General features: G+C 45.3%; 2 protein-coding genes across 2 annotated transcripts in view; one reads left to right on the top strand and one right to left on the bottom strand.

Annotated features, from left to right (window-relative positions):
• The window catches only part of CD244 (CD244 molecule), a 35,060-nt gene extending 29,168 nt beyond the window's left edge, over nt 1–5,892 (top strand). The window contains exons 7-9 of the mRNA XM_007976465.3: nt 1,627–1,692; nt 3,144–3,200; nt 4,613–5,892. Of these exons, the coding sequence (XP_007974656.3) occupies nt 1,627–1,692; nt 3,144–3,200; nt 4,613–4,693 (204 nt within the window). The 3' untranslated portion in view covers nt 4,694–5,892. The remainder of the gene's footprint in view (nt 1–1,626; nt 1,693–3,143; nt 3,201–4,612) is intronic.
• Nucleotides 5,893–5,995: 103 nt separating this feature from the next.
• Nucleotides 5,996–12,935, bottom strand: part of LY9 (lymphocyte antigen 9) — a 30,750-nt gene continuing 23,810 nt past the window's right edge. The window contains 3 exon segments of the mRNA XM_037999718.2: nt 5,996–8,106; nt 11,621–11,692; nt 12,079–12,588. Of these exon segments, the coding sequence (XP_037855646.2) occupies nt 8,038–8,106; nt 11,621–11,692; nt 12,079–12,588 (651 nt within the window). The 3' untranslated portion in view covers nt 5,996–8,037.

The raw sequence follows: 12,935 nt of genomic DNA on the forward strand, positions 1-12,935 counted from the left end.
TCTTTATCGATTTATTTTTAATTTTCATAGGTTTTTTGGGAACAGGTGGTATTTGGTTTCATGAGTAAGTTCTTTAGTGGTGATTTGTGAGATTTTTGGTACACCCATTATGAGACGGGATCTCATTCTGTCTACCAGGCTGAGTGCAGTGGTAGAATCATAGCTTACTGAAGCCTTGAATTCCCGGCCTCAAGTGATCCTCCCACCTCAGCCTCCTCCTGGGTAGCTAGGACTACAGGTGTGCACCACTGCACCCGGCCATATTTTCTTACTAAGTCTCACATAACAGCCTCATGAAACTAGTTCTAATACTTTAGATGTGGTCTACATTCCATATCACAATGAGGAAACTGAGACTCAGGTCAACTGATAACTCAAGGCTACATAGCTAGGTAGTGGCAGAGCTGAGCCAAAGCGTTTTTGAGTCTCCATCGCACCTCCTCATACTCCACCTCTGATATTCTGGGATTAGAGATATTCACTCATAAACTGGAGAAGCGTCCTTTAATATTGATGGCTAAAATGACATTGATAACCCAGGCTGGGACGTCTCTCCCAAGGAAAACACTGCCTCCTGGTGGCCAGTAATAAAATACTTTCCGATACAAATGGCTTAAAAAAAAAAAATAGAAAAAAAAAAAAAAAAAAAAATTGAGACCTGAAACAGCACCATCTTCAGTTTGGTGGCTGAGTTGTGGGGCAAAGAAAATCTGATTATAAGAGTGCTTGATATCTGCCATTTCTCTAGTTTTAGCCACATTGAACTCCAACAAGAGGAACTTGTATCAGTGCAAGAAAGGGCTCCTCTCAAACTATGGTGTTGGGTGAGAATGAGAATCCTCCTCTGGAGCATCTTAAAAGGAGGATGGTTACCTGAGTTAGAGGACACCTGGTTCAGGTCCAGGGAAGGAAGGCAAGTTGCCAAAGGGAGGCATTGAGATGTTGAGGAAAGAGCCCTGGAGAGTCTTGGGTTTGGATTCTGCTTCTACTGTGTATGCACTGCCTGACTTGGGCTATTTATCCTTTTGGAGCCTCATTTGTGGCATGGGGCAAATTATGATCATTCCTATTTTATAGGAGTGTTAAAAGAGTTAGAGAAGGGGCCAGGCGCGGTGGCTCATGCCTGTAATCCCAGCACTTTGGGAGGCTGAGGCAGGCAGACCACGAGGTCAGGAGTTTGAGACCAGCCTGACCAACATGGTGAAACCCTGTCTCTAAAAATACAAAAATTAGCTGGGCATGATGGCGAGCACCTGTAATCCCAGCTACTCAGGAGGCTGAAGCAGGAGAATTGCTTGAACCCAGAAGGTAGAGGTTGCAGTGAGCTGAGATTGAGCCATTGCACTCCAGCCCAGGCAATAGAATGAAACTCTGTCTCAAAAACAAACAAACAAACAGAGGAGAATACACATTTAAAATAAATGCTCGGCAAATAGTAGCTTTCATTAATGACAGAGCGAGACTAACACTCAGGTTGTCTGACCTCCTGGCTAGTCCAGGGCTCTTTGCACTAACACTTGAAGCTTCCATCTGGGCAGGGTTGAGGTGGAGGGATGGAAGAGATGACCTTCGTAAGGTTGTGCTGGATCTGTGCTTCTGAAATGATTTTATTTCTCTTCTCATTAGACTTCCGCTCCTACGTCACAAGAACCTGCATATACATTATATTCATTAATTCAGCCTTCCAGGAAGGTGAGCTTCTTCCCGTGGTGATGGTGGGGTGTTGTTGATGCAGATGTGTATTTTGCATGTGTTTGCAGAGACAGTATGTGTGCACATCCTAGCAAGTTGTTCTTCATTGTGTGTATCTGAGTAGCTTCTGTTAAATGACTGTATTTAAATGTCAACGGGCCAGTGAGAAATGCCTTTCTGGTTCTGTCTGGAGAAAAATAACAGCTTCTAGACTAAGAGAACAGTAGATTAGATGAGTTTTGGGGAGTTTCTGTGGGAGGTAAAGGACAATCAGAGACAGAAAGGAGGTGCTTTGCACAGAGAGACTACGGGGTACTTAGGCCAGCTGAGGCTATGGTGAGAGATACTGGAGGGGTTTGCAAGGCAGGGCATATTGCCTGGAGCTAGAGGAGTAGACTGGATCTAGAGAGACACAATCTTGACCTTCAGGAACCAGAGAAAGGTCCTGACCAGTCAGTCACCTGCTGGTGGAGGCCTCCAGACTGAGGCAACCCATCGTCATCCACTGAAATCCTTCTCTAAGCTGAGCTCATAGCTCTCTTGTGTACTTGGAAACAGAGTTGGGTATCCTGGTACCCATGGTCATTATTTTTCTCTTGTGTAGAAGGGGATGGGAAGAGTGGTGTTCCCAAGGCTGGAGCCATAGTATGAAGCTGGAAAACCTTAACATGGTAGCATGGGAAGTTGGGAGTCCACATAACTGTGGAAGTCCATGCAAGTCAGGGACCACAGGTTTGAAGGGGTTTAGGACAGATTTTCAGACTTTTCATTCAACCTCCTTCCAATAAGCCATTCAACCTACTTGGATCCCATCATGAGAGAGATTTATTTTTAATTATATGCTACAATATAAGGCCTTATAGATGTTCACAGGCACCACGTTCACATGCTTTGGTATATGAAAACTCTATGTGCTACTGAACGTGCCTCTGAATTCTAGTGTCCTTGGGTTGGCAATTGCTTATATGCCTGAATTGTTTACATTAAGGGTGTATGTACACCATGTGTTGAAGAGTTATATGGTTTGGGGCAGTATTTGCATTAGGATTGCCTTGCGGATATGTGTGTGTGTGTATGTGTATGTGTATGTGCTCTGGGAATGTGTATGTGTGCGTGTGTGTGTGTGCGTGTGTGTGTATATATACACACATACATATATACATACACACACATATATGTATGCGTTTTAGGTGTATGTGGGTACGGAACAGTAAATTCTGATTTTGGTTCAGAAATATCATATTATAGGCAAATACTGTATATATTGTGTCTTCCCTGGAGACCATAAACACCATTGTTTGCTCCTGGGGTGACAGATTCTATTCATTTCCGGCTGAGAGTGCCTCAGAATTTTTCTGGGCCCTGAGTCTCTTTTGGGACCTCTCACATCACTTAGGAGTGGGAGAGCACTTATCTCGAAGTTAAGCATTCTTTACCTTCTGAATTTCTAGCCTGGATCCAGAAAGCGGAACCACAGCCCTTCCTTCAATAGCACTATCTATGAAGTGGTAAGATTCTGGAACTCCTCAATGGGTTTAGTGTCTGTGGCATAGCCCTGAAATCTAGCCATGAAAGGGTACACTTAGGAAAAGGTCATCCACATGGTCTCAGAGTTGTAGGGAATTTAGGGATCTTCTTTTTTTTTTTTTTTTTTTTTTTTGAGGCGAAGTCTCGCTCTGTCACCCAGGCTGGAGTGCAGTGGCCGGATCTCAGCTCACTGCAAGCTCCGCCTCCCGGGTTTACGCCATTCTCCTGCCTCAGCCTCCCGAGCAGCTGGGACTACAGGCGCCCGCCACCACGCCCAACTAGTTTTTTTTTGTATTTTTTAGTAGAGACGGGGTTTCACCGGGTTAGCCAGGATGGTTTCGATCTCCTGACCTCGTGATCCGCCCGCCTCGGCCTCCCAAAGTGCTGGGATTACAGGCTTGAGCCACCGCGCCCGGCCAAATTTAGGGATCTTCTAATGCAAGCCTCTATTTTAGAGATGAAGACACTGAAGGCCAAGGAGAGTGAGGGCCTAACCCAAGATCATGTTGCGTGTTTAGATACGATACTTATTGGGCAGCTTGGGTTCTACATTAGGGGTGTCCCCAAGCTAGTTCCCAGGCTGTGGGCCACAAATTGGACATCTCCCCTTTCCAAGAATGGTTGGGGGAGGGGTCAGAGAGGGAAGATAAAGCACTCTAAATGATTTTCTAAAATTAGCAAGTCTTTGGGAGCCATTGCAGGACATAGGTGATCTTAATCTTCTTCAGGAGTGGACACTATTCAAAGATGACCACTGAGCCTGGTGGCTGAATTCCCATCAGAGCATTTAGAGACTGGAAAGGAGGGACTCCACAATTCTTGGGAGTTTATTATGGATAAGGTAGCCTGCCAGTGTCTTCACATGGATTATTTTATTTAATCTTCACAGAATGCTACAAGATAGGTATAATTATACTTTCCATTTATACTCAGAGAAACTAAGGCATGGAGAGCATCCCTCATCCTCCCCCACGACCCACTAGCCTCACACTACACCTGAGCCTCCCCACCTGTGGTCCAATAAAGATGCTGCCATTGGTCACAAGGGAGGGGGTGGATGGCTGCCTGCCAGTATTCCTGGCACTTCAGCTATCACCCAACATTAAAGCCAACTGGACAACCTAGGGTCATAGAGGGCACTGTGTAGACTCAGATAGCTTGTGAGGTCATGAAAAAGCATATATGGTTAAGGGACCACTGGAATTGGAGCCAGAAGAACTAAATTCAAGTCCCTCCTGCACTTCACCCTAGTCGTGGACCCTGAGTAATTTGTTTTACCACTCTGAGCTTCATTTTTAAAATCTGTAAAATGGGGATGGCAATTCATACCCCACAGGATTGTTATAAGGACCTCCCAGTGGAAGGGCCTGAAGTTTCTCCTTTTCTTTTGCAGATTGAAAAGAGTCAACCAAAAGCCCAGAACCCTGCTCGACTGAGCCGCAAAGAGCTGGAGAACTTTGATGTTTATTCCTAGTTGCTGCAGCAATTTTCAACTTTCTTGCACATCAGCATCTGCTTTGGGAATTGGCACAGTGGATGATGGCACAGGAGTCTCATAGAACAGCTCCTAGTTTGGAGAGGATATGGAAATTTGTTCTTGTTTTATATTTTGTTTTGAAAATGATGTCTAACAGCCATGGTAAGAGCAAGGCTGTTAAATAATATCTTCCAGTTTACAAATCAGACATGAATGGGTGGAGGGGTTAGGTTGTTCACAAAAGGCCACTTTCCAAGTATTTGTAATCTAGGAAGTGTATGTAAGTGATGTTATCAGCATCGAGATTCTGTCCACCTGATTTTCAAGCTGTCCCTTGTCTCCTTTTCTCCTCAATCTGGGTTGACTGCATTTCTAGACTCTCCCTGGGCCCAGGCCCAGGCCCAGGCCCAGGCCCATCTTCCAAAGCAAGAGGAAGGAACAATAATGGTGACTCAGGGGAAGAGGAAGCAGCCCTTCGCTGAGAGCCTGGACTGTCTGGCTGTGATCTGCCTGGCAGGTTCTGCACCAGGAGCCAGGGCCTGGGCTTGACTCAGTTGCAGAGAAAAAACTTTCCTCCTACATCTCACACCTTTACCTCTGGCCAGTTGGCCACCAGGGGGAGTAAGCTGAAGGGAGAGTAGATGGTGCAAAGCAAGCCCTTCTCTGAGTAGAAAAATCACCCTGAGCACATGCCAACCTGATGACTGGGGGTTGAGACCAGCTTTGTCCACGGTATGATGTTTGATTTATGAAGACACACTGTTAGAAATCCATTTTGGCTTCTTCATAGAAGTGGCTTCCCAGAGGAAGAGGCCTCTCAGAAGCCATGTTCTGTTTAAGTTCTGAGTCCTGATGAGTGCTCCCTAGGTGCACTGATGAGGGCTCAGGCAGCTGAGAGCTGAGCACGAGGCAATTGGAATCTAGACACTATGCTGGGTTCCCTGAGTCGTCAGTCCAGACACCAGACATTTCAACAAGGCTGTGGGGAGCAGGGCGGAGACTCTGGCTGAGCCCAGGAAAGGGACAAGGGTGAACTGGGAGAGGACTTACTCAGAGATCCCAACAAGTGATACTGCACAAAGCCTGGTTCTTCAATTGTCCTACCCTGTATCTAATACAGGAGTTTCATATAAAACTGTGATATCATGCAGATGCAGTCTGAATTCCTTACCTGAATTAAATTTATGTATCCTCTCCATACCCTGCATTTTTATTCCCTATAGCAGCCAAAGGACACTTGTGGGCTGTCCATAAACATGTCTGTTTGAATACTGCTGTAGAGGGTCTGACTTCCTGGTGAGCTGGCAGTGTCCTTCAGCCCTGTTCGCACTGGGACAGCACAGAACCAGACACCAGGGGCTATTCCATCTTGTGAAGGAGAGCCAAGGCACGCACTTGCTCACACCCTGCAGGATCCCTCCCGCCTGAGACTGTGCTGCTGTCCAGGCTGGCTTCCTCCTGGAGAGAAGTGTGAACAGATTACATCTTAAAGCAAGTGTGAAGCTTAAAAACCAGGGAAATAGATTCAGAAGGAGTCTGGAACTGGGAGTTGAGTTGCAGAGTCAAGGAGTTCAGTGAGCAGAGGCAGCAGGAAATGACGGGGGTCAGAAACAGTCCAGATGAACACCAAGGACTCTGACCACGAACTGCTGCTGGCCTTTCACGTGTCCTGCATAGATCTTGAACTGGCCAGATTTATTTAAGGAGCAGAAGAGACCCTATGGGGTCAGGGCTTTTGAGGATGCAGTATTATGGAAAGAAAGATGTACAATATCACCATGTTATATATCTGATTGTTGAGCTTCCCTGATAATGTCTCACAAAGATAATTATCCATGCAACAAGCCAGTCAATGAACAAGCAGTAATTAAGCTTCTGCTGTGTAGGAAGCACTGCTTGAACCCCTGGGAGTACCCACTGCAGGTAACAGAAGTCATACTGATTCCAGGCCCATGTGCAGGACAGCATGACAGAGGCAACACACAATTAAAGGACCTAGATGGGCTGCAAGGTGATGGTAACAGAAATGTACACTAGAGTATCATGAATATAAGTCAAGCATAGTGCATCTTACAGGCAGAGGAGAGGGCTGTAGCCACAGTCTTGGGGAGAGATATTGTGGGCATTCTGTATCCAGACTGGACAATAAGGAGGGAAGTTCTTTTAGGTAAATATGGGAAGCTCATTTGAAACAGGCATTTTAAGCACCTTTACAAAATAGCAAAAGAGTAATACACACATACGGTTTAAAAAACTCCAGCAGTGCAAAACATTGTGCAGTAAAAAATATCTCTTTCCCAGCTTGAGATTCCCAGTTCCTTCCCAGAGGCAGCCACTAATGTTTTTTGTATTTCTTTCCAAAGCTTTTCTATGCCTATGTAAGCATGTAGACTTACATTTTTTTCTTTTCTTTCTTTCTTCTTTTTTTCTTGAGATAAAGTTTTGCTCTGTTGCTAAGGGTAGAATGCAGTGGCGCGATCTCTGCTCACTGCAACTTCCACCTCCCAGATTCGAGTGATTCTCCTGCCTCAGCCTCCCAAGTAGCTAGGATTACAGCCATCAGGCCCAGCTAGTTGTTTTTTGTATTTTTATTAGAGACGGGGTTTCACCATGTTGACCAGGTTGGTCTTGAACTTCTGACCTAGAGTGATCTGCCCACCTTGGCCTCCCAAAGTGCTGGGGTTACAGGCATGAGCCACCGTGCCTGACCAACATACAGTTTTTTAAAAATCCAATTGGTAGCATACAATACACATGGTCCTGAACTTTGTTTTTTCCACTCCAAAATGTATCTTAGAGCCCATTCCATATCAGCACCTATTGGTCCTTGCTTGCTTTCCAAGTGGCAGGGTTTGCCATTGCATGGGTATATAATCATATATGTAACTGGATTCTCACCAAATGGACATCTAGGTTATTTCCTGCCTTTTATTTTAAATAACACTGCAGTGAGCATGATTTTACGTACATCTTGTGTCATGTGTGACAATTCTCTTGGGTTCATTTCAGCAGTGTTGAGAAGGTGGTGTAAAGGTCAGCTGGTCCAGGTCCCTCAGCAACATTTGACCAGCGGTGGTAGAATTTCGAGAAGGAAACGCTATGAGTGTGGGAAGTGACAAATGGGGCAAAGACATCTGAAGCCCATAGGCTCCAAGAAGGAGGCTGTGTCTGAACTATTAATGGGCTTGGGAGGCCTTGAGTGTGAGAAGGATGGGGAGGGGCCACACCCAGGCATCTCTGAGGCACTGAGGTGCTTCTGTCTATGAGCCCCAGGCCCCATGAGGTCCAGCTGACTCTCCAACCCCACGGTCCCGGGAGACAGGCAGCAGCTGCTTTTCCTTTCAGGTGAAATTTTCATAGGTAGGACTTTCAGGAATCTCAAGATCATTCTGTTGTGGTGGCGGCACGACCTGTGAGCCAAAAATCCACAAAGAATATGGTTAATAAAGCCCTGGAAGAGTGAGGCTGTTGAAAGAGGAAGACAAGGTTATGACCAGGTTATGACCAGTCCATCTTACAGAAGTAGAATCACATGTGCTGGCCCAGGCATGGCACAATTAACCAGCCTGATGCCAAGCATTTATGGAGGATCCTAATGGGAAAGGCTGTGGGCTGGACACTCTGCAAGGCCAATGCAAGACAGTTTAGTGCAGCAAATCCAGGGGATAAAAAAATAACAGTGAAGGGCCTTGCCCTCAAGAAGCTACTGTCAAATGATTCCTATCTCTGCCCTAGCTGGAGAAACAAAATAAACATTTATATGAAGATAATTTAGATGGCAGAAATTAAATTCCAAAGTAATGGTCCAGACCATTAGTCCCCAAGTTGTTCCAAGGGTTCTTAGACTCCCCTGTCTAAGAGTGTTCAGGGAAGGCTCTAAAGGGCAGATGAGCTCTGCACTGACCCAGAGGAGTGGGAGGCTGGGTACCAGCAACAGCTTGGGGATAGCATAAACCTTTGAGATGTTGTGCAGAGAGGTATATCAGAAATAAGAACTAAAGTAGGTTTGAGAATTTCCGGATCAAGTAGGCAGTAATGGCCTTCAGAGATCCAGAACCAGAATTCCTGGTCCTGACAATTCTGAAGACAAGGGACATATCTGTTAAGATTTTGGTTCAGGAAATGCACTGATTTCCACTTACACTGTAGGAGAGGTGGTTTTAGGGGCCTTAAGTCTCCAAGGTAGTGTGGGTGCCTTACAGTACTGACCAGACATGTGGTGGTCATTCTGAAACTCAGAGCAGGGACTGACATTCATGACTTTAAGTTTGACCAATATTGACCAAAACACAAAGGGCCAGGCCGGAGTAGAAAGCAGCTCTGGGAATGCAGTGAACAGCACATATTTGGCCTCAGGTTCCAAGGCAAAGTCTCTAGCTGGCTAAGCATTAGACTACTGTCTAGAAGTCAGCATGAGATGGATGATGGTTGAATCAAACCACACATCCCAACGAGTGTCTACTGAGCAAATTCTATCCATCTTTTAAGGCCCAACCCAAATTCCTTTTTTAGGAAGTGTTTCCTCTTTACCATAGTGCAGTGATATCTCCCACCTTCAGTGTCTGAAAAACCCTTAGGAACTGAGCATACAATTTGTTAAGTAGTCAAGTAACCTTAACCCATTTATGCAGGAGGTTGCAATTTTTTGAATTTGTGTGTGAGTGAGAAATCAGACCTTGGCGATGATCTTGAGCAGTAGGATATAAATAACTCCTACATGCTTAGCGTTCCAATAATGGAACACTAGGCATAAATGCAACATATGTATGACCTGTGTGGCCACTTATATGTTTTTTCAATAAACATTACACTGAGTGTGCCTGCCTCTCCTGTCTCCCCTTTTACCTCCTCTATCTGTTTTACCTCTACCACTCTTGAGAGAGCAAGACCAATCCTTCCTCTTCCTCCTCAGCCTACTCAATGTGAAGGGTGAGGATGAAGACCTTTACAATGATCCAAATTCCACTTAATGAATAGGAAATGTATTTTATCTTCCTTATAATTTTCTTAATAATTTCTTTTCTCTAGCTTACTTTATTGTAAGAGTACAGTATATAATACACATGACATGCAAAATATGTGTTAATCGAATGTTTATGTTTTTGGTAAGGCTCTGGTCAACAGTAGGCTATTAGAAGTTAAGTTCTGGAGAGTCAAAGTTACATAATGATTTTTGATTGCATGGAGTGGGGTGGGGTTGGCACTCCTAAACCCCTGAATTGTTCAAGGGTCAGCTGCAGTCTTTTCTTTTCTTTTTGAGATAGAGTTTCGCTCTTGTTGCCCAGGCTGGAGTGCAATGGTGCTATCTCGGCCCACTGCAACCTCCACCTCCTGAGTTCAAGCAATTCTCCTGCTTCAATCTCCTGAGTAGCTGGGATTACAGGTGCCTGCCACCACACTCAGATAATTTTTATATTTTTAGTAGAGATGGGGTTTCACCATGTTGGCCAGGCTGGTCTTGAACTCCTGACCTCAGGTGATCCACCTGTCTCAGCCTCCCAAAGTGCTGGGATTACAGGCATGAGCCACCAGGCCTGGTCGAGAGTTTTTTAAAACATATTTTTTTGAATATGTTATAGGGAGGGAATTTGGGGGAGATTTGAAAGCAGAAGTATGAATAGACCAGATGTTTTCAGGAAAGTGAAAATGGAGTGGACAGTCAGATCAAGGTGAATTATTTAAGATTACTCAGGATTATCTTAAAATGCCTCATAGTCTTAATACTGGAACTTCCAACTACTATCTTTGTGACCTTAGGCAAAATTAACTTCCTTGAATCTCAGCTTCTTCGGCTACAAAACGCGGATGACAACACTTTTCTAGAGATATTACAAAGATCAGAGAAGAATGTGTATCAATGTATTGTATCTATAAAACTTCATACAAAAGCAAGTTAGTTATTATTATCATTATGATTATTTAATGATAAATTCTACCTGTAAGGGATTTTTTTTTTTTTTTTGAGACATAATCTCACTCTGTCACCCAGGCTGGAGTTCAGTAGCATGATCTTGGCTCACTGCAGCCTCGAACTCCCTGGCTCAAGCAATCCTCCCACCTCAGTGTCCTAACTAGCCGGGACTACAGGTGTGTACCACCATGGGCCTGGGTAATCTTTTTTGCATTTTTTATAAAGACGGAGTTTCACCATGTTGCCCAGGCTGGGATTTGTGTTTTTTTTTTTTTTTTTTTTTTTTTTGAGATGGAGTCTCGCTCTGTTGCCGAGGCTAGAGTGCAGTGGCGTGATCTTGGCTCACTGCAAGCTCTGCCTCCTGGGTTCACGCCATTCTCCTGCCTCAGCCTCCGAGTAGTTGGGACTACAGGTGTCCGCCCCCAAGCCTGGCTAATTTTTTTGTATTTTTAGTAGAGACGGAGTTTCACCATGTTAGCCAGGATGGTCTCGATCTCCTGACCTCGTGATCCACCCGCCTTGGCCTCCCAAAGTGCTGGGATTACAGGTGTGAGCCACTGCACCCAGCTGGGGTTTTTTTAAACACTAGAATAAAACTAACGTACTGTAGGTAGTGGCATATTTTCCAAAAATTCTTGTTGTTAAATTGTGAGCTAATTTTCAATGATTTTGAGAAGTTGCCATTTAGGTAGATTAGGATTAGGGTTGGAGATAGATTTAGAAAACTATAAAGACCCTACCTTGTTTGAGTTTATAAGCTGTCATTCAGGTCAGTGTTAAAAATAACCAACATAAGATATTATTAAATCAATAGAAATGTTCAGCCTTTGGTCATACAGATATCAGGAATGTTTGTTTACACATTTCTGTTGACCATGGAATGTATCTGAGGGGTGCATAGTAGGTAGAATTTAAGATCCTTAGCCATGGGAATCTAGGATTTTCAGTTCAAAGGGTCTAAGGAATAGTTCCTCACTCTGTGGGCCTTGGGATACAGAGAAAGTTGTTCTCACCGTCTGAGGTTTCTGTATGGAGCAGTAGATTGTGGCCGAGCTCTCTTCCATCTGAGAAACTGGGGTCTTTCCCTGTAACAGACCAACACCAGATGAGCCCTAGTGACCCCACATGAGAGCTTTTCAGTTTTACCCTCAACCCTTGAGGAGAGGGGATACCCCCCAGCTTCCCATCTCACACAGAGGGTGGGAGCTGCCTTAGTGCAGTGGGGACGGTGCCTCTGCTTCTCCAACACCTCCCTTTTTAGTGGCCCAAGAATGAGAGCTGAGGGAGAAGTCCCTCCTTCCACAGGATCCCAAGGTTGGGTAAACATGGACACAGCCATGAGTCCCTGCCCATATGCTCCTAGTCCTGTTTCCAGGCCCCAGCCCCCAGTTTGGAGGAACTAGTCAACCAGGATCTCAGATGCTGCTAGATGTGGGAGGAGGAGGACGGTGTATTGATCAGAAGGGCTCACCCGTAAGTTGAAGAACACTTGTGCATACACGGTGTTCTCTCCAACCACAGACTCAACTTCTGTGACATATGGAGTGACGGGATCATAGTCTGCTTGGCCCTTAGGGGCTGGGTCATGTCCAGCACCCTCCTGAGTGACCTGGTCATACACCTGGTCTCTTCCATTGATGGGCTTGTGCACCTCGGGCCTGTCCGTATCCTCCTCAGTTGTGATGTTGCTGTCAGAGCTGCTGTCTGAGATGGGCCTAGGCCGTTGCCTGGCAGGCCTGAGGGGAGTGTCCAGCTTCTCATACTCTTGAGAGAGCACAGAGTATAGCATGTGGCCTGCTGTGGGTTCTGGAACACCTTGTGCAGGGCTGATAAAAGTATGCCAACCCCACCTCTCTCTTGCTTTGCTGCAAGGCCCCAGCCTGCTCTGACGCTTGCATTGGATGAGGCCTAGAGAACTGATGGAGATTGTTTTTTTCCTGTCTTCCCTCAGGGAGTCCATTCCACTCTCCCTTCCTCTTTCCTTTCAAGCATTCATTTATTCATTCATTTGATAAATATTAAATATGACATGTGATAGACTTTAGCAACTCTCTGGCCCTGTGGGATACACCATGCCAAGTATCATGACAGGTACTCTGGGGGAAACACAAAGGTAAACTGGACCTGGTCCTGGAGGAGCACCCTGTCTAGCTGGGGAGTCACGTGCATGTGTAAACCAGTAATGTAAGGCCAGCTTTGCCAAGTATTCCATGGAACATATGAGGAAAGTGCAGAGTTGAGAGGAGATGACTGGTTAGAGAAGCAGAGAGGAACTCATGAAGGTGGCAGAATTGAGGTGGGTCTTGAATAGGGATTCAATATTTCGAT

This window comes from Chlorocebus sabaeus, chromosome 20 (genome assembly GCF_047675955.1).
Source record: "Chlorocebus sabaeus isolate Y175 chromosome 20, mChlSab1.0.hap1, whole genome shotgun sequence".
Taxonomy (NCBI): Eukaryota; Metazoa; Chordata; class Mammalia; order Primates; family Cercopithecidae; genus Chlorocebus; species Chlorocebus sabaeus.